General features: G+C 47.6%; 1 protein-coding gene across 1 annotated transcript; it reads right to left on the minus strand.

The window, feature by feature from the left end:
* Positions 1 to 5020: 5020 nt before the first annotated feature.
* FNDC5 (fibronectin type III domain containing 5) lies at positions 5021 to 23323 on the minus strand. Its single transcript, XM_088671316.1, has 6 exons — positions 23229 to 23323; positions 21850 to 22016; positions 15660 to 15775; positions 13932 to 14130; positions 12550 to 12642; positions 5021 to 5688 (listed from the first exon to the last, which is right to left on the minus strand). The coding sequence occupies exons 1-6, from the start codon at positions 23321 to 23323 to the stop codon at positions 5474 to 5476; spliced, it is 885 nt and encodes a 294-aa protein (XP_088527442.1). The 3' UTR covers positions 5021 to 5473.
* Positions 23324 to 24296: the final 973 nt, after the last annotated feature.

Below are 24296 nucleotides of genomic sequence, written 5' to 3' on the forward strand. Positions count from 1 at the left end.
TGCAGAAAATTGTCCACCACTTCTCCCACGTTTCTGTCAGGAAAGACCAAGGCAGGAATCTGGTGATTTGATTAACCCTAGGGGAAAGAAAGAAATGATGGAAAAGATATGCCTTGCCCTTATTATACTGTGGGTGAGATGACTACCCTACAGCACGTAAGATGGGTTTGGGGTCAGAGCTCCAACTCAAAATGAGGCAAGTTTTTTTGAAATCCCAGTTGGTGAACTCGCATGGCTTCCTACACACAAGAACGGTGCCTGGTTTTTTAGTCTAGCTCCCCCTGCTACATGCATCAATCACACACATATTCCTGGTGCGTATCACATTCAAATCCTTGCTCAGCAATGAAGGATACTTGGAGGCCTTGGGTGAGTCACAGCTTAACCTACCTCGCAGGATTGTTGTGAGGTCAAAATACTGCTCTGAGAAAGGAATGGTCAGGTTCAAGTAAGTGAACCAAATTGATGATTCTCACATTTTGATTTTGTAGAAGACATTTTTAAGGGATTAAAAAAAGTAAGTCTCGTTGATAAGACACAATAAGGCAGTGATGCTAAGTAATGACAAAATTCATAATTTACAGCCCCCTTAAAAACAACCATAGCCCACCCCCTAAATCTAACAGCATCCATAAAGGAGGGTGAACCACCTTGAGCTTTTGCCAGCCAGTTGGAGTGAGTTTCTACATAGAGTCTTTCCCTCTCCAACCAATTTCAGCTCCTGTCTGAGAGGCTTTTGCCTCTGTGGTCTCTCATGCACTGACAAGCATGCAGTCGCCCTGGGCACTGCACTTCAAGGGGTGCCACAACAGTACCGTAGAAATGAGTGCAAGAGGCGGGGGGTGTCAAATTTTAGCATTGCACAGGGTGCCACTGAAATTTGAGAGTCCCAAATCCACCCCTGCTCTGACAAAGTTGCTGGGATAACTTGCAGAGCAGCTATCCCGTCCGTGTTGGTGCGAGGCTCCCCTAAACAAAGGTGCCTGACTTTGCATCAAGCAATCTTGGCACAATGCGAATTAAATTGGTGTGTTTGTTTGTTTTCAAGGATCAAAGTGTAGCTGCTTTGGCACACTGTGGGTGGACTACATCAGACCCGGCTAAGAAAAAATGGTTTGATAGGCGCAGATCCGAAGTACAGATTACAATGGGTTTCACAGCCATTTCCTGCTTTCCAGGGAACCCCTGGGGATCGTAGTTGGCATCTATCAATTTTGGTGATGATGGGCCTTGGCATCGGCAACAGATAATTGCCTGCACTAAAACTAGAGGGTCATCCAATAAAAGTGACAGTGATTTTAGCAGAGGGGAAAGAAAGCAGGGCTTCTTCACACAGCGGATAATTCACTCCAGGTGTCTGCTAATGGTGGTCACCAGTTTTCATCACCTTAGTTAAGGACTGGGGGAATCCATGGAGGGGCTAAGCTGTCAGTGGTGATTAGCTTTACAGGCATAAAATCAATCCCCCATGTCCACAGGCAAGACTAGCTACAAGGGGTCAGCAAGAGAGGAGGGCCACCACCACAGTTGTGCCCTGCTTGTGGGCTTCTTAATTGGCTGCGAGCTGCCCACAACTGGAAAGTGAATACCCAACTTGGTAGCCCAGGGACTTGGGACCTGTTGGCTGATGGCAGATCCCATCAGCCCCTGCAGCTAGCCTGGCCATCTGTCAGGGATGCTGGGAGTTGTAGTCAGTAGCATCTAGAGGGCCACAGGTTCCCCACCCCCAAGACCACCCCTTAGGTTCTTCTCAGCAAGGTTCTTCTTAATTTGTATAATCTCCAGCCCCTCACCAAACTACTATTCCCAGGATTCTTTGCAAAAGCCATGACAATAAAGTGGAATAAAACCAAAACAAGTTTGCAGCCTAGATGAGGCTCACCCTGGGAGAAAAACACCAGATGTTTCCACCATTCTTGTCCATAGTCGCCGTCAGATCTCTTTGCTATTCTACAGAACTGGAAGATTTGGGGTTTGAGTTGGGTTTTTTTTTTGCATTCTCTGTTGGTTATCCAGTTGGAGAAACAACATTAAATATACACCAAAACTTGGGGGGAAATCAAGAAACTCACAACTGCTCAAAGTAACTTATAATAAGCAGCTAGCGGAGTCCTGAGAGTCCAGGTGGAAAAATGTGTGCTTCTGGTTTCTTTTTCTCTTTGTTTAAAGCAGCCTTCGCCAACCTAATGCCCACCAGCTGTTTGGGACAACAGCTCACTTTGCTGGCCAGCTGGGACTGATGGGACTTGTAGTCCAAAACAGCTGGTAGGCACCAGATTGCCAGAGACTGTATTAAAGACACAAAATTGAATGCCTGCAAACAGTTGTTTCTACTTAAAGCACAAATGGCAAGACGTCTGCGTGGGATTTCTAGCCAAAGTCATTGGTTTGGTCTGTGGTCAGAGGGGACAGAGTGTTCTCCAGGATTGTCACGAAGAGGAGAGATGGAGGCAGTCGTGTCTGGAATCCAGGATAGCATTTCCTACTGAAAAACTGAGCTGTGGTAAGAAGAAAGCAAACCAGGAAGGAGCTGGAGCATTTCCCAAGAGACGAATGTTTCAGGACAAGACAGAGACAGACGGTCAAGGTGAAAGATGACGCTTCTCCTAGCCCCACCAGCAAATGCCCATTTGTTGGTGTGTGGGATACAGCCTAGTTCAAAGTATGCTGTAGCTCAGTACATTACCGAGTTTCTTTTCTATCCCAAATGGAGATGGGCTTGTTGGTTTTTTTCCTCCAGGGTATGGAAGGAGAGCCTTCTGCCTACAGTCTGCAGCAGCTGAACAGAACTCTTTCCAAACAGCTCTAAAAACCTTTCACTTCCCCAGTTGCCAAATCTTGGAGGGAGGGAGGGAAAGAGACAGAGAAGGAGAAACGGAGTCCATCCATCAGGCTGTCATGCTTCAATGATATTCACTGAGGGCTTGTTTTTTGGAAACTAGAGGAGAGAGAGAAAGAGAGAAATATAAGGTACCCAGGAATGTGAATATACCTAGGGGAAAGTGGAGAATCTGTAGTCTGAGGGCTGGAGGTGAAGCTAGGATTAAACAGACGGTGTGTGTTTCACTTCCATTTTAGTCCTACAGAGCAAAGGAGAAATCTAGGGGGCCTGGAGTCAGTCACGGTTATGTTGAAAAGGCTCGCAGGATCAATGGAAGGCTTGCATTTGGAAAACCTTGAGTTCACCAACATTAGACACCTTGTTGCATTACTGCCTCTGACAGTTTTCTGGTGGGGAGGCATCATTGCAAAAATCCCAGGGGCATCTCACCTTGGCAGCTACAGCAGCTCATGAACAAGGAGAGCTGAGAGGGTGTGTAGCTAGGGAACAAAGATGGAATAGGCCAAGGAGGAATCTTCTGTAGCTCTGAACTAAGAGGAGGCACTTCCTTGCTCCAGGGAATAAGCAATCAACCCACCTTTCACAATAAATCTGTATAAATCAGTGTTTGCCAACCAGGTGCCCTCCAGCCATTCTGATGGAAGTTGTAGTCCAAAATTAACTGGGGAAGGCCACTATAATTAATAACTATAATTCTGAAGAAAAAGTGTTTCTTTTGTTTTGGGATGTTGCATGCATCTCAGCAGGCACCATCTTTGAAGGAGCAATTCCCCTATTTCTCTCTCGGTGTGTGTGTGTGTGTGTGGTGTGTGTGTGTGTGTGTGAGAGAGAGAGAGAGACTCTTCCAAAGACTGATGTGTTGTTTGTTAATAAGTGTTGTTTGTTAATAGATTTATACCCTCCTGTTCTGAAGATTTTTCTTTCCCAGGGCAGCTTTACAACATACAGTCAAGCCAAAGCAAAATGCAATCAATGAAAAACTCTTGATTCAGCATTTTAGCACCAGACCAGAAAGACTGGGTGAAGCTCACCAGTTGTGTCAATGGGGCATTCATGTGACCCCCTTGGAGCTGCCATAAGAAAGTATCTCCCTTTCTGACTTCCTTTGGAAACACCTGGAGTTGTGCAATTGTTATTGTCCCTTTGATTAACACACTGAGGTTTTCCAACATGGCGGGGGGGCCTTATGTGTCCTTAAGTGACTTTTTCTGCTACTGAAGAGACTGTCGCTGTGGCATGAATAATTCCTTCAACAGCAGAGTTAGCAGAACATGAAGGAGGTTTGTCGAAAGTTGATGCAGGGTCATGGCTGGCAAGGGCAAATGGCTACAGCATGGGGAAGCTGGAAGCATCATCATGATTACTGTATATTCCTGCGTATAAGACTACTTTTTAACCCAGGAAAATCTTCTCAAAAGTCGGGGGTCGTCTTATATGCCGGGTCATATTTCTTATAAGGCGAGTCTATCCCAAACTCTATATTTTAACTGGAAAAGTTGGGGGTCGTCTTATACACCCAGTCGTCTTATACGCCGGAATACGGTAGTAGAGGTGAAGAAGATTTTATGAAGTTTGGTCCATTACAGGCAAACCCTAACCCTTAGTTGGCATTGGCCTTTGACAGCATCCCCCACCCTACCTGGTGGATATTCCAAGCTCCTTCCTTGAGTCTCGCTTTCTGTTTTTGAAAACCTGAGTGTCTCTCTAGATCTGTTCCTTGCAGAAATAAAATGGAAACGGTGCCAGCAGCCTTTGAACTGATTGCTCAGGGAAATGTCAACCCTTCCAGGGTTCTGGCCAGTGCCTACAGAAGCACCGAACTGAAACAACTGACTTGGCACATATTGGCCAGTCCACCTAGGAGCTGGGTGTGTGTATTGTGTTGGGCTGCAGGGACAGGACAGTGGTCTTGTTGGTGTCCGCCCAGCTGCCTCCCTGACTGAGCTGCCAGAGGTGGTCTCTGGTGTGGTGTAGAGAATCCCAGGACACTAGCTTTGGGGGTCTTCAATATCCATGTCAATACTGCCTTGTCTGGGCTAGCTCAGGACTTGATGCCTGCTGCAACAACCAAGGGGCTGTCTCAACACATGCACTTGACACATATTGCAAGTCATACGCTAGATCTGGTTTTTTCTTTAGAGAGATCGTGAAGGATCCAGCTGGTTTTTTTGGGGGGGGGATGATTATCACCTGGTTGTTATGTGTGGAACACTGCTTGGTGAGGTTTTGCCATGATTTTGGTCCAGCCCACCCATGAGGCTGGGTGAAGCAGCCACCTCGGGTGGCAGAAACCCCCTGTGGGCACACCGCTCGCTCCACCACCTCTGCCAACATCAGTGTCGATTTCCAGAAAGATCTTGAGAGATCTCAGTGAAAACTCGCAAGATATTGAGATCTCACATAGTGCCACTACCGCCCCAAGCAAATTAAACAGAGACAAAAAAGCAGGAAGCAGACACTCCAAGGCGTATACATCTCAATTTAAAAGTAAAACTCTAAACTCAATTTAAAATTTAAAAAAAAACAGGAAGGGCATGGGACCTTGGCAGCCACCAGGGTATTTGTGAGGCGGTCATGGTGCCCGTGGGCATCACTGGGCTGAGTGGGTGTTCAGAGGCAGAACATGGATTTTCAGCTCCAGTCAAAGCAAAGGCTACTTTTAAGGAGGTTGGTTGCCTTGCCTCTCCCTCCCCAGTTCTTGGTGCTTCTCACCTTGCTACGCAGGAGGCCCCCGCTCTGGTGTTCGGGGGTGCTGTTTTCTGAGGTGCTCTTGGCTTTCTCCTTGTTGTTATTTGGTTCGTTGTCTTTGATGATGTCGTACTGCCTGCAGAACAGGGCGATCACCCCTGAGGGGGAGAAAAAGCATCACAGGTCCCTCTGTCTTCTAGAAGGGCAACCAGGAGTATCGCCTGAACACCATTTGTTCCCGCAGCAAACCATGAACCGCCTGGGGCCCTGCCCAAGGAGCTGTGGCTGACTCAGCTCCCTTAGCCAGGCCAAGGTCTGCAAGGAAGTGAGTGCAGCTGGAAATAAAAGGTAGAGCCTGCCAGCTCCCATCTCACCCCAATCCAGCATGAAGCTTGAATACAAGGAACTGTATTGGTGCAGAATGTTCAATCCTTAGTTTCTCCTCATTAAAAATGTAGGCCTATCTCCCCCAACCTGGTGCCCACCAGGTGTTTTGAACTACAACTCCCAACAGCCACAGCAGCACAGCCATATGATGCTGGGGCTGAAGGGGATTGCAGTCCAAAACACTGGGAGGGCACAAGGTTGGCGAAGGCTGCTTCAGACCTTCTCAGGCTGTCTCTTTGGTGTTATTCTGTCAAGGTCTATTATTGGCATTTGTACATATTTTTATATCACAACTGAAGAAACAAACATTATTTCTCCTTGCCAACTGAAAACAAAATAACTGGGACAGGCATGATGGTGACGGAAGTGTTATAAAATATCAACCACATTAGAGGGAGTAAATGAGGGAAATTATTCACTCCCTCTATCTCAGGCTGTTTTGTGGAGTCTTCAGGGTTCTGTCAACATTTCTGATAAAGTTAATTATTGGCAGATTAAAAGCAACCAAAACACAGCAAGTATGAACATTCCATGGCGTCACAGCAGCTCAACCAATAGCACCAGAGGCTTCATGGCCACAAGGAAAATACAGCAAAGGCTCTCCAAATAGTTGCTCAGCTTGCACCAGTGAGTTGCCCATCGGGATAGACTAGCAGTAGCCAATATGGTGCCCTCCCAGCCACCCCTGACTATAGGGCATGCTGTCTGGGGATGATGGGAGTTGTAGTCCACTGCCTACCTGATATATATGCTCTGGAGGAATAATTTCAGGTGGCAAGTCAGAGGGGGGGCTGGCTGACCTCAAAGGTTACACACTGCTGTTTTAAGCAAAGTAGTTTTGGAGCGTCACTTGTGCGAAGGGGCTGGAAGGCAGCGCTGTCTGCTAGCAAGCAAAAAGCAGGTGTCTGTTTGGCAGGGCACACACGCAAGGGTGGTGGGGAAGAGGAGGACAGTGGAAAATTCCTTTGTCTCAGAATCCAGGCTGGGCACCGGTGACAAATGAAGGGGGTGGCAGCATTTCCCACAACGGCCTCCATGCTTTAGTGTGCTTGAATTGGCAGGCTTTCTGCTTGCGCGTTGCAAACACGATGTGACGGCTGTAGCAGGAAGGGGCAGCAGTGCAAATAAAAGGACCCATCTCTGCCCCCGTAACATGCTCCGAAAAGAGGACACATTTCTACGCTCTTGGTGAAGACTGGATTCAAGAGGAAATGCTGGCTTGTGCTTGTAACTGAGGCCTTGGTGCTGGTTCTCCTCTTTGAGGAAGGCTTTTTTGGAGAGATTAACATGACCAAATCATCAGTCCTGCAACTCAGTTCAGGGGATAGAGCAGCCTTCCCCACCCTGCTGCATCAGGTCAGAGGTTTTGGCCTACAATTCCCATCAGAGCCAACAGGTGTCACATGATGCTAGGACTGATGGGAGCTGTAGTCCAAGACCAGGTTGCGCCAAGATTGTGTAGGATCAGCTCAAACCAGGCATCCCCAAACTGCGGCCCTCCAGACGTTTTGGCCTACAACTCCCATGATCCCTAGCTAACAGGACTAGTGGTCGGGGAAGATGGGAATTGTAATCCAAAACATCTGGAGGGCCAAAGTTTGGGGATGCCTGGCTCAAACCATCCCTGCAAAAGTGGAGCATTGTGTTCAGAGAATCCTAATGTTGGAAGGGACCACGAGGGTCATCTGGTCTAACCGCCTGCAACGCAGGAGTCTTTTTGCCCAACATGGGGCTCAAACCCACAACCCTGAGATTAAGAGTCTCGTGTTCTACCAGCTGAGCTATCCAGGGAAGTATTCCATTCCAATAAACATGTTCCCTCCCATGAAATTCATGCAGACGCCTGTCAGCTCTGGATTGAAGTGATGGCGAGCCAGCCTGGAAGCCAGACCATCTCATTTGGGAAACCCCTATAATACTAAATAAGTGGAAGGCTGATAGGAATGGAAGTGGGAGCCTTAGATTTGTTCCTTCTGCCTAAGCTCTCAACATAAAACAATTAATAAGTTATTGCAGAATGAGCACGTGTCAGCTTGCAAAGCTACTTCTGTAGGGCTGGCTGTTCAACAGCTTTGTTTTGTACCCCCTCTGTGCACATCTTGTGTAAAAGAAACCAGAAAGTCCTTTGGCTAGGAAGCTGGAGAGTAGGAAGGGAGAGGCGAAATTTGTCCCCAGAGAAGGACGTAAATTATCCAGTTTGCTGTCTCATTGATTTGCTGGCCTGCTTGCTTCACCTGAAACGGCCCTCCTTCCTCCGTGCTTCCCGTGAAAGCAACTGCAAACCTCCCTGGCAGAGTGTTTCTGCTTTTCATAAATGTTTCATACTGCAGAAGGGGCAAAAGCAGCTGTCGGTGGAGCTGGGGGGGCTGAGCACAGAAAGAAAACAAGCCTGAGCTGCCTTTTGCATTAGCTCGTGCTTGGCAAGTCCCAGCTGGCAGGAGAAGGCAATGCAGAAGCAGTACGAAGAGGAGCCACTTCAGAGCTTGTTTTCAAAATGCCAGGGACAGGAGAAACTAGCAGGGAGCTGGGTTGCTGTACTACAACTGGGAGTGAGAGCACTGTGGGTCCAAACACCTCTTCCTCTCTCTTGGCCTCAACCTCTGCAATACTGGGGAGATGATGAAAATAATCACATTGGACTCCCTTACCGAGCTGACCAATTTATTGTTACATGCAATCCTACCCCTTTCATCCTAGGGTGATGTGACATCCAGCCCAGCGAGGGAGGAAAAAGCACACCCACTTGTCTCCATGGCAACAGAGCTCATTGTTGAGATAAAGATGATGGGCACTTGGCTGAGCAGCCAGGGCCATCATCTTGACAAACAAACTGGTCTGACAGGTTTCCTCTAATAGATTTTAGCTTCTCATACACAAGATCACAGATCTGAAGAGACCTACTGTATGTCTACCACCCCAACTGACTCCTTCCTGAAACCTTCAACATTATTGAGCCTCCTGACTTGTAGGTAAGTAGGTTTTGACTTGTAGGCAAGTGGGAGCTGGACCATAAAGAAGGCTGATCGCCGAAGGATTGGTGCTTTTGAATTATGGTGCTGGAGGAGACTCTTGAGAGTCCTATGGACTGCAAGAAGATCAAACCTATCCATTCTGAAGGAAATCAGCCCTGAGTGCTCACTGGAAGGACAGATCTTGAAGCTGAGGCTCCATTACTTTGGCCACCTCATGAGAAGAGAAGACTCCCTGGAAAAGACCCTGATGTTGGGAAAGATGGAGGGCACAAGGAGAAGGGGACGACAGAGGACGAGATGGTTGGACAGTGTTCTCGAAGCTACCAACATGAGTTTGACCAAACTCCGGGAGGCAGTGGAAGACAGGAGTGCCCTGCGTGCTCTGGTCCATGGGGTCACGAAGAGTCGGACATGACTAAATGACTAAACAACAACAAGGTTTTGCAATATCCATTGTTAAGTGAGCCATTTGTGGGAAGGGTATACAAGAGCACAACAAGCAATTATTATTCCACACTTTCCAGCACATTTTCTCATCACTTTCCTTACTGCAAAAGTCCTTTTATTTGGGTGATGGGATGGAAGCTATAGGAGGAAGCTTGCTGAACTGGTCAGACCAGTCCCTTTGTCAGTGTAATGGCCTTAGCTACTCAGCTAAGTACCCTGCATTTGCATCTGAAAAGAGCGAGCTCCTTTGTCATAGAAACAAATGGGTGGGCTTTTTCCCACCTCTCCTAGATGGATGCCATGGTCATCCTAGGATGGAGAACTATAGGCCAAGCGGGGCTGTGTGGGGGTGAGTTTGGCTGGACTGGAAGCTGGACAGAGAGACTTGCCTTGCTCTGTGCTGAACCCAAATCTGTGGCTTGGGGCTTCCCTGGAAACCTATAGGAGAGGCAAGATCTGTGGAAGCGTTAATGCTTTTATATATATAACCATATATCCTAAAGACACTGCAGTCTCCAATGACCTTCATTGCACCCTGGGTAAGTGCAGGCACCCCGGAGTCTCCTGCTGCTTGGAGATTGGGGCTGCACATGGGTGTCAGACTAGAACCCAGAAGGCCAGGGTTCAAATCCCCAGTCGGCCATGAAGCTCACTGTGGACCTTGGGCTGGTCACCATCTCTTGGCCTAACCTACCTCACAAAGTTGTTGTGGGAATTAAATGAGGAGGGGGAGAACCATGGACACCACCACCTTGAGCTCCTTGGAGGAAAAGGTGGGATAGAAATGTAATAATAATCATTGGACTTTTTATTATTGATCTTTGTAAGCTGTTTTGCTCAGGGAACATTTATTTATTTTTGGCTGAGGAGGTAAAACAGCCTGATATTCAGTGCTTTATTCCCTAGAAAAATAGGTGCCGGTACTCGCCATGAAGTTGTTACAGTAAGTGTCACACTTTTTAACAATGGGGAAAAGTGTCGGTACCGCGCACCCTTGAGTACCCCCTAGAGAAAAGCACTGCTTATATTTATGCCCATTCTGCAGATGGAAGGTGGGCTGATGTTGAGAGAGAGAGAGAGATGCCTGAGGCTACTGAATTCGTTCATAGCCAAGGCAGTATTTAAACTGGGGGTTTATTGCTCACCCCCTTAAGTCGGTTCCATGCCGCCTGTTTAATGAGCATTCAGCCTGGATTCTGGGTAGTTAGATTAGGCGGCGGCAGCTATTGAATGATAATCCATCTTGTTATCCTCCTCTTTCCAGTGCATTCCCCTATCATGTTCCTTATCCCAAAAAGTCCAATCTTTCCAGGTGGAGGGGAGGGTTTTGTTTCACGAGAGCTCCAGATCAATTTTAATTGTGCAGCCTGATGTGACTGAATCCTACCTGTAAACAGTGACCGTATGGGAAACGACCTTAGACACTACTCTGCATTGACTCTGGGAATTATTCGTCAATATGTGCAAATACACCTAAATATACAGAGCAGTCAATACAGATGGAAGAAGAGAGACAATAAAGAACAGGAGTCTCTGGGCATGTGCAGAAAGTACAGGCTTCCTCACCTACACCACACATCTGGGTTTATAGGGGGTAATAGTGTGAGGATACGAGTTCAAGGCACGTCCAAGCCTTCTGCTTTTACAAATGACTCACACTGGCAACAACCTGCTGGCAAACTTGCAGAATTATAGCAGAAGGGGCTTGAATATTTATGGAGACTATAAACTAGCACACTTTTATTTATTTTGACAGAGCAGGAACCATTATGGGATGGTGGGGAGTTGCCCCTCTAACTTCCATATGCAATCTTTCCTTATGACATCTCTTAAGAAGTCTAAAACGAAAAGCCCAGCATGGCCAGTATTGCAGGTTAATCTTAATTCCAAAAGCAGACCTTAGATTCAACACAAATTACATTCAACACACATTTAAAACACGCCGTTTTCCTCAAACCTGGGAAGCGTGGTTCCCCCTTGCAGACCTGCGATTCCCAGTACCCTTATCAAATTCCCAGGGTCCTTTGCAGGATGTTTTGTGTTTTACATCTGTGTTGGGTGTGCTTTGAATGTATGGTGTGGATCCTTGATTCCTCATAAACTGGTCACACACCAACACCTACAGTTCTATGATTCTATCAGAGAGGGAGCAGTTTTGCTTACAGGAAAGCTTTCTTTTTGTCTCTCCACACCTGTCCTGCCCCTCGATTCCTCGTAGTAGATTTTAAGAGGATTGGGGCTTACTGCCATCCTGCTGGTTTATGCTCTAATAATGCTTCAGGCCATTTATTGTTTTAACAATTCTGTCATTTTTACAGGGGGCAGTTAAACAGGCACTCTAGTAAAAAAAATACTAATAACACAGAGAAACAGGAGTGGTTTGCAAGGCAGACACAGGGTGGTAATTTACACTTGATTTTGTCTGTTTAGACTTCTTCAGAATTTCAGAGAAGGCACATAGTGAGAAATCTTGACTGGCTGGCAATTTACAAGCCTCTGATGGGGCAAATAAAGGCAAAAGAGTCTTGTGGCACTGGGGACTATCCAGGGAGGCGAGAGGCTTTTGTGAAGTCATTTCAGTTCCTGAGTCCATCCCCAGGGACTCAGCTGTTTCTCAGCTAAAGAAACAGCTATTTGAATGTGCACCAGATGACGACAGAGAGCAGGAAATTTTAAAACTCTATTTCCCATAGACATTTTTTCTTTTGTTATAACGATCTAATTTCTGACTTTTTTTTATAGCAACCCCCCCCCCCCCGAGTTTAGATCCACCCCAGGAAACAAGCTGGGTAAGAGCACATTGCAAACACACTTTTTTTTAGAAAGATAACAACCATACTTGTGTGCAAGCTGGGCTAAAGTTGGTAAAATTCTAATAATCTCCATACTTGATTATAGTCAAACCCAAGCACATGTAACCCAAATAACTGCATATTCTTCCTCATTCATCCCTCCCTCTGCCCGCTTTCCTCTGCAGTCTGATCTGTGTTCAGTTTTAGACTGGAAACGTAATTGGGGCAGCAGCCTCTCCTCTTGTGCTTTTGAAAGCATCCAATGCACAAAGGCAGGGACATATTGTGAAAATGACTGCCCAGTTATGTCCACCTGTGCATATGTCTTCAGGGTCTTTTTGTGTGCACAAATTTCTCTGTCCAAAACCCCCAATACAGTACATGCATTTATTTTGCATGCATTTAGGGGACTAATACTGACCTGCCCACATGAACAAGACCACAACAATGATGAGGATCTCCCCGGCTCGCAGCTGCTGGTTCTTCTCTCCCATCTCCTTCATCGTCACCTCATCTGCACAGGAAGGGGGGGGGGAGAGAGAGAGATATGGCAGACAGCCTTAGCTCCATTCCAAGCCTACCCTCACAGATTTTTGTTACCCTAAGCAAAGAATTGGGCAAAGAGTTGACCAAGGCATCCCTAGGTGTGAGGACCATGTGGCTGCCCCAATGGACCTCAGAGTCTCTGATAGCAGCCTTTTCCAACCTGGTGGCCTCCAGGCATTTTGGATCACACCTCCCATCAGCCCCAGGAGGCAGCATCCTGCGGCATTTTAGATAGACTACTCTCAGCTTGGACAAACAAACCATGGCACCCCAGCCCCTCCCTCACAAGGAACCTGGTCAAGGTCTCCCCAGCTATGAGGAGATATGTTGCGCTTCTATTTAATTCATAGTTGTTATTTCTACATGTGTATAAACAAAAGTAGATCTGTGTCCTCTTTTTGAGTGATGTGTAAGTGGTCAACCTGTCCTGACTCAGAGTAGACCCCTTACTGGCCTTACATCAGTCATATCCTTTCATTTTACTGGGTCTGCACTGAGTAAACCTTACTTTGGTACAACCCAGAGGATTTCAGAATGTTCAAGATTTTCTCACACTTGAGTGATGAGCAACTTCTACCCCTTTCTGCCTTGCTGGGTGCTAGGTCAGTTGTCATCGCCCACCCCCTCTGTACCAGCACACTATTCTGTTCCTCCTTGCTGTTTTTCCAGCCACCAAACTGATTTTTGCAAACCTGGAAAGGCTGCTGTGCTGCCTCACGTGGGTGTATTCCTCCCTAGCCCTTTTGCACAAATCCGCACAATGCAGAACCCACCACCCAATACACAGGCAGCAGCTTCGCCTTTTGTTCTAGCTGGGCAGGTGCTTGAAAAGGCCCCGTAACCCAAGGGGTGTATCGTGCACCTGGCAGGTCGCAAGGCAGGGCTGATGCATTCCCTCTTGGGCAGAGGTGTTGGCAGCAGCAGCAAATGTTGCGCAGCCCCAGCTTAGGCTTTCCAGCTGCTTGCTTCCACTTCACTTCCCAGCTGTGCTGAAAGAAGGATGTTCATCTGACCAGCTAGAGGGCCCCGGAGGAAGGTGCCACAGCAGTGGATACCCTCCCCCTGGAAGAGGCAGGGTGCACAAAATGAGAATTATCTCCTGCTGACTCTCACTTTCTTCTGGTATTCCATCCCAGCTGACAGCAGTGGCTCAGTGGGGTCCCTTTGCCACTCCTTGCAGCTCCACTTCGCTGCCCTCCTGCAAACAGTGCCGCTTGTCTCCCACCTCCCGGGGCCCACAACCTCCTCCTCACTTGCCTTTGTTTTTGGAAGCCAGCTTCTCTGCTTCCCGGGGGGTCTTGAAGTGGACTGGTTCGCTGGCTGGACTCTGGCCTTGGATGCTGATGGACTGGACGTGCACAATGTACTCGGTGTCCTCCTCCAGATCCCAGAGGGAGCACGAGCGGGTGGTGGTGTTCACCTCCTGAATGAAGCGCAGCATCCTGACATCCTTCTTCTGCAGGGGGAGAAAGCAAAACACCCACATATTCCAAAGGGCCAAATGAAAAATGGCAGCAGCAGCTCCCAATGCTTAAAACCAGGCATCCCCAAACTTCGGCCCTCCAGATGTTTTGGACTGCAATTCCCATCATCCCTGACCACTGGTCCTGTTAGCTAGGGATCATGGGAGTTGTAGGGCAAAACTTCTGGAGGGCTGCAGTTTGGGGATGCCTGGTTTAAACCCAAGCCTGTCCCAATCAGAAGCGTAGCAAGGTCAGGTGATACCCGGTGCAGAAAATTTCTTGTCACCCCCCCCCCCCAAGACACATTCAAATTATTAAAAGAATGAAAAATAAGATACTTAGTTGCAAGTGTTATTTTCTGGTTTATTTACTGAATATTGTGAGCATAAGCAGCTTTGGCTTAGCGGCCCAGGAGGTTGTCCACAACGCCCACGCACCGCTGTTGACTAGGGCAAAGGCCATTGCTTCAAGGACCTGCTCTGCTCTCCCTTCCAGCTGCTTTTGGCTCCTATGTTTTTGCAAGAGCTCACTGAGACACAGTTTAGTGACTGCTTTCAATCACTCTCCTCTCCTCTTATCAGGGTGGTTGAAACAGGAAGCAGCGGCCTGCGGAGGCCACCGCAGTGGCCCCAAAACTCCAACCACTGCTGGCGGAGGGCTAAGGAAGTCGGCCTCGGCAGCATTGGGAAGTCGACCTCAGCAGCACCAGCCCTTTCCTTTCCTTCGCCCCCTCCCCAGCCCACAGCTAATTGGCCAGCTGGGTTGGGGGTGGGGTGAAGGTCCCAAGGCAAGGAGGGTGGCACCTGGGACCTGGGCAGCTTTTCCCACCTCTCGGAGAGGTGCTTCAATAAGTTTATTTTGAAAATACTTATTTTTCTCCAGTTTGTCACCCCCCTCAGTTGTGTTATGTTACCAAGAGCGCACCGCCCCACTGCCCCCCCCTTCCTATGCCACTGGTCCCAATCATTTGCTTGCTGCTTTGAAATAACTGGTTTTTGATCACAGGACAAGGTGTCAGAAGACCTTTAAATTCTGATGACAGGGGAATGTCTGAATGCAAGGAGGGAAGAGAAAGTCATTGCATCTTTCTGAAGTTTGATTGACAAGGAAACTTTAGGTAGTGAGTTACATCAGCCTCTTAATTACTGTAATAGTTTGTTCAGGTTTCATATAAATTTATTCAGGTTTGTGTATTTCTTTTATTTTTACATCTGTTAAAAATAGGAACTGAAAGGGAATGCTGCGATTTGCCAGGGATAGTCAGAATATTATTTATTTTATTTTTTGTCAACTAGTGCTACTTTTATAAGGATATGTAGTTCCCATTGTTAAATTCTTGTTTTATGATCCAATAACTAGATGCAAAGAAACAATTCTGAATCTGAGGTTGCTTCCAGACAACCTCTTTACTGATTCAACTGCACAAAGTTCCTGGGAGGTTAGACAACATTGGCTGTTTATTGAGCCTCCATTCTGATCTTGCAAAAAGTCCAGTTTTAAGGGAAGGGATTTTGCCACCTACCTGCTGGGAGATGGCAAATCCTATGACCACCTCTTCTTCCAGGACGTCCCAGGTCACAACAGCTGAGTTGGCTTTCAGGAGCTTGACTGTGACATTGACCGGAGCGGAGGGGCTGTCTACAAGGAGAGGGAGATTCACATCACATGAATGGAGAAGATGCTTAGAAGCAGAGACGGAAGCTGGAAGGACTTCTTCACACCACACATGATTAGGTAATGGAATTGAATGTCAGAAGAAACATAATAAATAAATAACATAATAAATAACAACAACAATCTATGGCTTTTTAAACTGCGGGGGGCGGGGTTTATTGTTTTTATTTGTTCCTATGTTAAGCATTTTTGTGTTTTTATATTACGAACCGCCCTGTGATCCTCTGCTGAAGGGCAGTAGTAGTATTATTAGGCACTCACTCCCACCTGAAGGAGAGCTGATGGTTGCTCATACCAGGGTTTTTGGGAGAAATGCAGAAGGGAAATTTGTGGAGGCAATGTGTCTGGATAGCTAGTAGCCCTTACAGCTAAATGGAACCTTAGTATTCAGAGGCCATGCATTGCAATGCTTCTGGCCAGTAGCAGTGGGTACATAAAAGCCAATCCTCTATTACACCTTCCCCTAGCTGCATCAACCTCTTTCTTTGGTTTGGTGCACATGTGGGTTTTATTTTAATTCTCATGCAGCTGTGTTCTTTCCTCTTAAATGCATTTGGTGGCTTTCAGCAAGGCTTACTAAGCCTCAACTCCCGTCTACAATATGGGGATAATAATCCTGTTTCCCTCACTCGCCACACTTCTTCTTCAAGCAATGAGAAGTTTCAGGGGTGCAACTGTAATCTGGAACAGTTTCCTTTGGAAGCTTTTGGTGTTTCTCTCTCCCTGTTTCTATCTTCAGTCTTCTGTATCATTTCCCCAACCCCTCTAGTCTCTCTTTCCTGCTTTGCCACCTTTCTGGCTCCTCTCCCCCCAGAGTTTTCCCCCATACCTGCTTTACCTACCTCTCTAGCTGCCACTTCATTCTCCAGCTGTGTGCATTCCTGGGCTCTAACTAGACTTCTCCCTTCTGGTTAGTAATTAATCCTGCTGCCAGTTGCAGATCATTTGCCCTTGCATGCACCCCCAATCCCTGAGTGGCAAGAGACTCCGGGGGTTCCAGTGCCTACCTATGGTTCCGTTTCCTTGGTATGAAGGTCAGCGGAGACTAAGGTTTTATTTACACATATGTACAACTTGAGCATAGGATGGAAAGCCTCGCAGCATTAAAACTCCAACAGATCTTGCTTCCCTGTTAGGTTTCTTGCTTTCCCCACGGCATCAGACTCAGTGCAGACAAGCCTCTCTGTCCTAGTTCCAGCCCAACCAAACTCACCCCATCTGCAGCTCTTTGGCCTATGGTTCCCCATCCTAGGAAGATGTGACATCCAGTCAAGTGAGGTCGGGGAGGCCCACCCATTTGTGTCTACAGCAACAGGGCTCACACTTTTAAGATGCTGATGACAGGCACTTAGACAGATACCATTGCCTTTTCCAGGGAAAAGACCCTGATGTTGTGAAAGATGGAGGGCACAAGGAGAAGGGGACGACAGAGGACGAGATGGTTGGACAGTGTTCTCGAAGCTACCAACATGAGTTTGACCAAACTGCGGGAGGCAGTGGGAGACAGGAGTGCCTGGCGTGCTATGGTCCATGGGGTCACGAAGAGTCGGACACGACTAAACGACTAAACAACAACAACAAGGATTCTAAACCTCAAGGTTACAGAATAAGAGGCCTGAAGGGTCCCAGACTGATCTCCCCACCCCACCCCACCCCAATAGCAATGCAAATATGCTGATAGCAATGGAGGCACACCTGAAACACTCCAATGAGAGGCAAATTCACTGCCCCACATCAGATCTCCAGAGAGAGGCAGCCCCTCAAAACCTCATAACAAAAACTGCAGTTTAGTGGGAAGGAAGGTAGGCTGCCCTTTTAAGCTTTTCCTATTCAGAGTGTTCCATAATGGATCTGTATCAAGAAGCAATCACTGAACAATTAACTCCCATGGAAACACATCACCTGTAGTCTCCCTAATAAATGATGCATCTGGCAACTTTGCCCAGGACTGTTAAGAGACACCCCAGATCCATTAGCCTTCTCCTGCACAGACCCCTCCCAGTCTTACAACAACACCTTAACAGATTGGGAGAAGATCTCTCCTCTTCCAGAGGGGAGACTTTGCGGGTGGGACTCGCTCCTTGCGACAAGCAGGGGGGCGTGTATCGGCCCCCTGCTACAGCCTATCCCTGCTGCCGCGCCAAGCCTCTGGTTGGCCAATAGGGCCGGCCTGAGGGCAGGGTTTACATACATTTAAGGCGGCGTGGCAGCATTTGAATCCTTCTTCTCTGCTGCATCCCGACGGATCTCCCGCCCACCCACCCTTTAGGTCTTCCCTTTGTGTGTGTGCTTTGACCTTGCTATGGACTTCGGTTGGTTGCCTTGGTTGCCCAAGGGGCCTGGTAGGAGTTTCTTTATCCATTTGGCTAATTGGCACCGGCCTCTTGGTTTTGTCGCCTACCTCGTAGCAATTCATCACAACTTCTTTCGGTATTTGGCGGTTAGGCATTGGAATATGGAGTTGTCTGGTGTGTTTGAGGACTGGTTGTGGCCATAATCCAACCCCCCTCTTATAGGGGTATCCCCTTAAAGGATCCGGCGGTCGTGGATCCCGTCCGATGCCCTGCTGGGGGCTAGGGCCATGGCACGACCCCCGGTGACACCAGGGGGAGCTTTCAGTTGTATTTGCATCAACAGGCTCCTCCCTTGGGGTGTTAACCTTATATGACTCCCCACTGAGCGGGGTGGAGTCACACTTGCTAGGGTGTCCAATGCCTAAGCCAATACCTCTCACTTGCTCTAACCAATAAAGTTGGGTCCCTATTAACTCAAATCCATGTGTCACTGTGTCTTTATTTCTCGCGGGGGGCGGGTCCTCGAACCACAATGTAGGCAGCATACTTTGAATGAAGAAGAATTATGCAAGAATAATGGTGATGAAGACTGTGCATCTACATATGCAGCACAGATAAGCCCCTAACCAGATAGGCACTAGGAAAAACACACTAGAAAAACACACTAGGGAGAGGAGGGAACGCAGGCAAAGGCTGTTTTGTGCACATTTAGCCTCACAATGGTCCTAAGAAATAGGTAAGACTATGGGCTTTTCATACCTCATCTTACTATGGATTTCGTCTACGTGGTGCTCTCCCCTCCAACAGTTTCTGTCCTAAGCTTTCCCCTCCATATATCCAGAGATTCCCTATATGCAATTGATGCAGTTCTCCTATATGGATTTTCAAAGCAAAGGGGATCTCTAGCTTTAGGGAGAAGAAAGTGAGGGACAGCAGTAGCTGGATAAGAACGTCACACGGGCAAGGAGGCACAAGGCGTTCACAATATGCATAAGGATGAGAAATGGGTGGGTCCTGAGATGTAGAGAGACAAGTGAATTCACCTGGAGACAGGAAAACTCACTTGAGAAATCTCACATGGGGGGGGGGCAAAGGGAAGCAAGTAAGAAGATATCTTCTTTCCCTTTCTCTCACTAATAGCATTGCTCTAATTCCGAAATTATATTGGAACAAGATATTTAGTTGCCATTGCAAAGCCCAGTCTCAAGTAAAAAGCAAGCCAGTAAATTTGGTGCCTGTTACCTAACAGGGTCTGCAATATTCCCAACAGGTGTGAGGAGGCCAACAAGAAACTAGCCAGTGGCCTATTCGCTTACCTAGAGCCTGTCACTGTTTTGGATCATAGCTACTCTTTGAGACTCTTGAGAGTTCCATGGACTAGAAAAGAAGATCAAACCTATCCATTCTGAAGGAAATCAGCCCTGAGTGCTCACTGGAAGGACAGATCGTGAAGCTGAGGCTCCAATACTTTGGCCACCTCACGAGAAGAGAAGACTCCCTGGAAAAGACCCTGATGTTGGGAAAGATTGAGGGCACAAGGAGAAGCGGACGACAGAGGACGAGATGGTTGGACAGTGTTCTCGAAGCTACCAACATGAGTCTGACCAAACTGCGGGAGGCAGTGGAAGACAGGAGTGCCTGGTGTGCTCTGGTCCATGGGGTCACGAAGAGTCAGACATGACTAAACAACTAAATAACAACAACAACAACCCTTTGGGATTTGGGAGGAATACAAGGTTCTTAGAAAAAGAAAAAAGAAGGTACATATCTAGTTATAGGATGAGCATGTCCATTTCTGCTACAGCTGTCTCATCACTGCCTTAAGCTTTACTTTTAAAGCATTACTTTTAAAAATAAATAATCGTGGATTAGAACTTAAGTCTTCTCTGAACAGCCAACTAGATGGATGGGTGCCAATTTAGCAGTTGCTCTTTTGGCATGCAAACAGCAGACAAAATGGATTCACAGCACAATCCTGCACATGCCTACTCTGAAGTAAGTCCCAATGAGTTCAGCGGGGCTTACTCCTCCCAGGTCAAGTGGGCACAGTCCTGCAGTCTCAGCATGACTGCAGCTGCACTCTGCTGTTGGAGCTGAGCTCTCCCAAGGGCAACCAGCACTGGAGCTCAGCTCCCATCTCTGCTGGCCACTCTGAAGGGCCAAAAAGCAGCAACCTTCCTGGCTGCAATTGAGAGCCTTTGAGCTCTGCCTCTGGGGCTTCCTAAGCTGCACTTAAAAGCAGCAAGGGAGCACAGCGGAGTTTGTATCAAGGCTAGGCAGTGAGGAGTTTGTAGGTCACTTTGTTCCCGTTCTGCAGGGTGCACCCCCAACATTGTAAAAAGCTTAAAGACTGCAGAGCCGTTCCAGAAGGGTCAAGAGATTCCAAAACCCTTTTAACAGCAAGCGAGAGCCACGGATGGTGGTGCACTCATTGTGGAACTTGCGTTGCGCCCATTTGCACTTCACCTTCCCACACACTTTATTCATACAGACACACAACACTCATGCAAACACACACTAGCACCCACACAGTCCAACAGAGAAGTCAAAAGCCCTCCCAGCCAAGAGATTTGGAGGTTTCAAAGCCTGCAGTCTCCAGATTCCTGCCTTTTGTTTTCCTTTTCCCTGCAAATGAACAGGCATACTATGCATTCATTCATGGTTCTAGGCAGCCATAGGAAGCACCCTAAAAGCTTACTTAGACACACACACACACACACACACACACACACACACACACACACACACACAACATTTCCTGTGGGTTCAAAATGCTAAAATGCTTCCCATATGTACCGGTAGCCATCCTTGCAAGAGACCTGTGAGGGTGAAGAGTGTCCAGATCTGGGGGAACTTGAGGAAACAGGGCCTTAGATAAGGCCATCGAAGTTTAAGATAAGATTTGAACCTGGGGCTCCTGCTTCAGCTCACACGCTTACCAACGGGGGAAATTCAGGGAGGACTTTTCAATGGCTTAATGCAGATTAGCCAAAGGAACCTCAAATCAGAGGCGCCCTACTGCCCTGCTAGTTACCACTTCCCCATCTGAACAACGAGCCTGCTTACAAATGTTCCATAGACATGGCGAGATGCCCAATTCCGGAGCTATTAAAGAAACAGGTGGCAATTCCACCCCGAGGTGGGGATGATTCTTCACCAGCTCAGCTACAAAGACCAAGCCTCTGTGCCAAAGTGCCACCACTTCTAGGCTGGGCCCGTGGCCTGGATGTCCCTCCAGCCGTTTGAAGCTATAGCTGAGACTCTAGACTGGGCTGCCTTTGTCTACTTCCAGGCATCACTTAGTGGAACCTGCCAGGAAGCTCTAAATGTCAAGATGCCATCATGGCAGCTTTCTGTTCCCTGTGCCATGACCTTTTCTGCAGAAATGAGAGGCGTAAGAACATGACCTGCAGTTCTGTTGCTAAGTTTTCTGATCTCTATTCACTCGCTCACTCGCTCAAGAGCTGGAACCTGACCACCCCTCTCTCGCTCTCATTCTCTTTCCTCCTCTCAGGGCTGTGGGGGTCCTTGTTTCCTTCTTGGAAGTGGAGGTGTGGATATAAAAGGGTCTCCCGCCTCCCTCATGCACTTTGCTATTCAGAGAATTCTTTTTCGCACTCTTCTCTGTGGGGCTCCCACATGGAGAATAATAGCGTGCCAACTTTATGGGTTTTTTAGCAAGGGCTGAAAGCACTCTCCAGAGTGCCTTAGTGACAAAAGTACACACAAAAATCCTGGGCCCACCTCTGCCATTTGGACCTGGAGTCACGCAGAGGCCGTGGGAAGAAATGATGGATGGGGATGGAGGATGCTGAACCACCTTGTCCCCCTGCCACTTCGAGAGGACAAAGCCCCCCTGGCAGCCTGGCCTGTTGTTCTCCAAAGGACAGAGGAAACTGCTCCGAAAAGCACTGAGCAGCAAATGGGGCCAGAGGCACCATAATCTTAGGCCTCCAGCAAGCCGTGGGTGGGTGTAGCTGGAGCCAGCAGCTACATGGGGGGGGGGGTTAGAATGCACTCCACCCCTTTCCCAAGAAGTTGATTTCTAAAAGAGGAAAGCACCAAGCACAGAGATTTTCAAGGCTCTACAGTTGGGGTGGGGGTGGGGAGAGGTAGGACTCTGTAGAAGCAGCCTTGTATTTTACTTCTGAGCCTTAGGTTTGGTGGAGGAATTTGATGCAGTTCGCATTCAAAGGCAAACCTACCCTAATCCACACTTTCCCAAACAATTTCAAACCAAAATGCAGCCACCCTTCGAAATTTGCACTTCTCCAAATTTTGTGGGGCTGTTCTCCAGCTGAGCAAAGTGGACAAAAAAATGCATATAGCAGCATAGAGTGTGCATTCAAAATGTAAGAGAAAATAAGATTCAAAAATGCATTCTCTCAGAGGAAATCACTTGGCAAAATTGTGTATATTAGGCAAAATTGCATAGGAAAATGTGTGTATCGGGGGAAAGGGGCACTAAAAAAATGCTGGTTAATTTTCATGAGGGTTGTTTTTTTTAAAAAAAAAATTGCAAACTGATATGGAAATGCAGAGACTTGAAGTGAAAGGGTGGGGAAATGAGAACCCGAGAGAAACCAGCTTTCATGCATCCCTATTTCTGAGAGAGGGCGAGAGCAAGTGTGTGTGATGGAGACTGATAGCACCTTATGCTATATCAGTTTACGCACACACACACACACACACAGCAGGAAGAAATAGGTAGGCACCCTGATCAGAGTGTCTGCCTTCCCCACTGCCTGGCTTAGGGTAATTTGTGGCACAGTGTTGCCCCCTTCCCCCTCTCACACTATAAGCCACCCAGCCATGCCCTGCTCCCTTCTATGATCCTGCCTGCTCTACCCAACTAGACCCCTCTCTCCGAGACCTCCTCCCAGAACAGACTCCCTTTAAATGCCTCCTTTTAAACTTTCCTTCCTCTGCATGTAACTCCACTAGCTCCCTGCTGCTGCTGCTTCCCCCAGCCTTTGCTTGCCTTCCTTCATTGCCTCCTCCACTGTCACATTTCCAGATTGCAAGGTCCTCGGGGCAGCAATCTGTCAGTTTACCCATGTCGCTTTGCAAAGGGCCATTTTTCCAGCAGGGTGCCACTCTTGGACTCTGCACCCACCACTCACTGTTGACGTCCTTCTGTTTTGATTGGGAAGCTGCTGCCTGCTGGCTCAGAGGCCCCCTTTCCACCCACATTAACAAGCTTTGCATCAGCTTGCATGTTCGGCTCTAATTAAAGGAATCAGTCCATCACCCTCAGGGGAGTAGGTTCTAACAAAGTATTTGGCAAAAAATTGCTAATTTGTCTGAAATGGCACTTATAAAATAGATTCTGTTACTAGAATGTCTACTTTCTGGCCCAGGAACTAAAAATCAATCGTCCCTGTTCCTGAATGAGAGAAATCTCTACTAATGAATCTTGTTTTGTTTCTATTTGCTCCAGTCTTAAGCAGGTTCATCTCAGAGTGAGTAACTGAATAAAACAACAGTTTTTGGCAATGTGGTGTCCTCCAGATAGACCCCCAGCCTCCATCAGCCTCAGCTACCAAAGGTGGCTGGAGCTGATGGGAGTTGTAGTCCAAAACATCTGGAGGGCACCAGGTTGGAAAAGGCAGAAATTGACTTCTTTCTTTTTCTTCTGTCTCCACAAGCAAAAACACCCTCCAGATGTTTTCAGACTACAACTCCCATTATCCCTGGCCATTGGCCATGCTGGCTGGCACTGTTGGGAGCTATAGTCTAGCAACATCCAAGGGGCCATGGCTAAAGGATGACTTTTTATTTTAATGAAACCGGAACATTCAGGAACTGTGTTCCTGAAGTCTTGTTGTGATCTATGATCTTGCTTGCCCTCTTTCCAAGAATCCCCAAGCAATCCTGCTTACAGCAGTGGATAGAAAAGGGCTCCCAAAGGGGCTGCTAGTCTCTAGCCCTGCTGTCATTCTCCCAATCCAGAGAGGAATAGCAGATTTGTAATTATCCACTTGCTTAGCTTCTTGTGGCAAAGAAGAATCACTTCCAGCTGACCAAGCAGGGGTCCACATTCCACACCTCATGTATGCTCCTAATTGTGGGATGTAATCCACTGAGAGCAGTCAAGTACAACATTCCTTGTTTTCCTAGAGTGGACATGCAAGGGAATGTTTGGTCCAGCCAGTCAAAACTTCCTCTTCCTCCTGGCCTGGAGCATCCTT

Source organism: Zootoca vivipara, chromosome 6, assembly GCF_965207765.1.
Source record: "Zootoca vivipara chromosome 6, rZooViv2.hap1.1, whole genome shotgun sequence".
Lineage (NCBI taxonomy): Eukaryota > Metazoa > Chordata > Lepidosauria > Squamata > Lacertidae > Zootoca > Zootoca vivipara.

Bases quoted from the DNA above. Each gene is read 5' to 3' on its own strand.
- FNDC5 (XM_088671316.1), bottom strand. From the start codon at position 23,323: ATGCAAGCTGATGCAAAGCTTGTTAATGTGGGTGGAAAGGGGGCCTCT. The intron at 15,776-21,849 runs GTGGGCCCAGGA...CTCTCCTTGTAG, and splicing joins TCCAGGTCCAAATGGCAGAG to ACAGCCCCTCCGCTCCGGTC. The intron at 5,689-12,549 runs GTCAGTATTAGT...TCTCCCCCTCAG, and splicing joins GGTCTTGTTCATGTGGGCAG to GGGTGATCGCCCTGTTCTGC.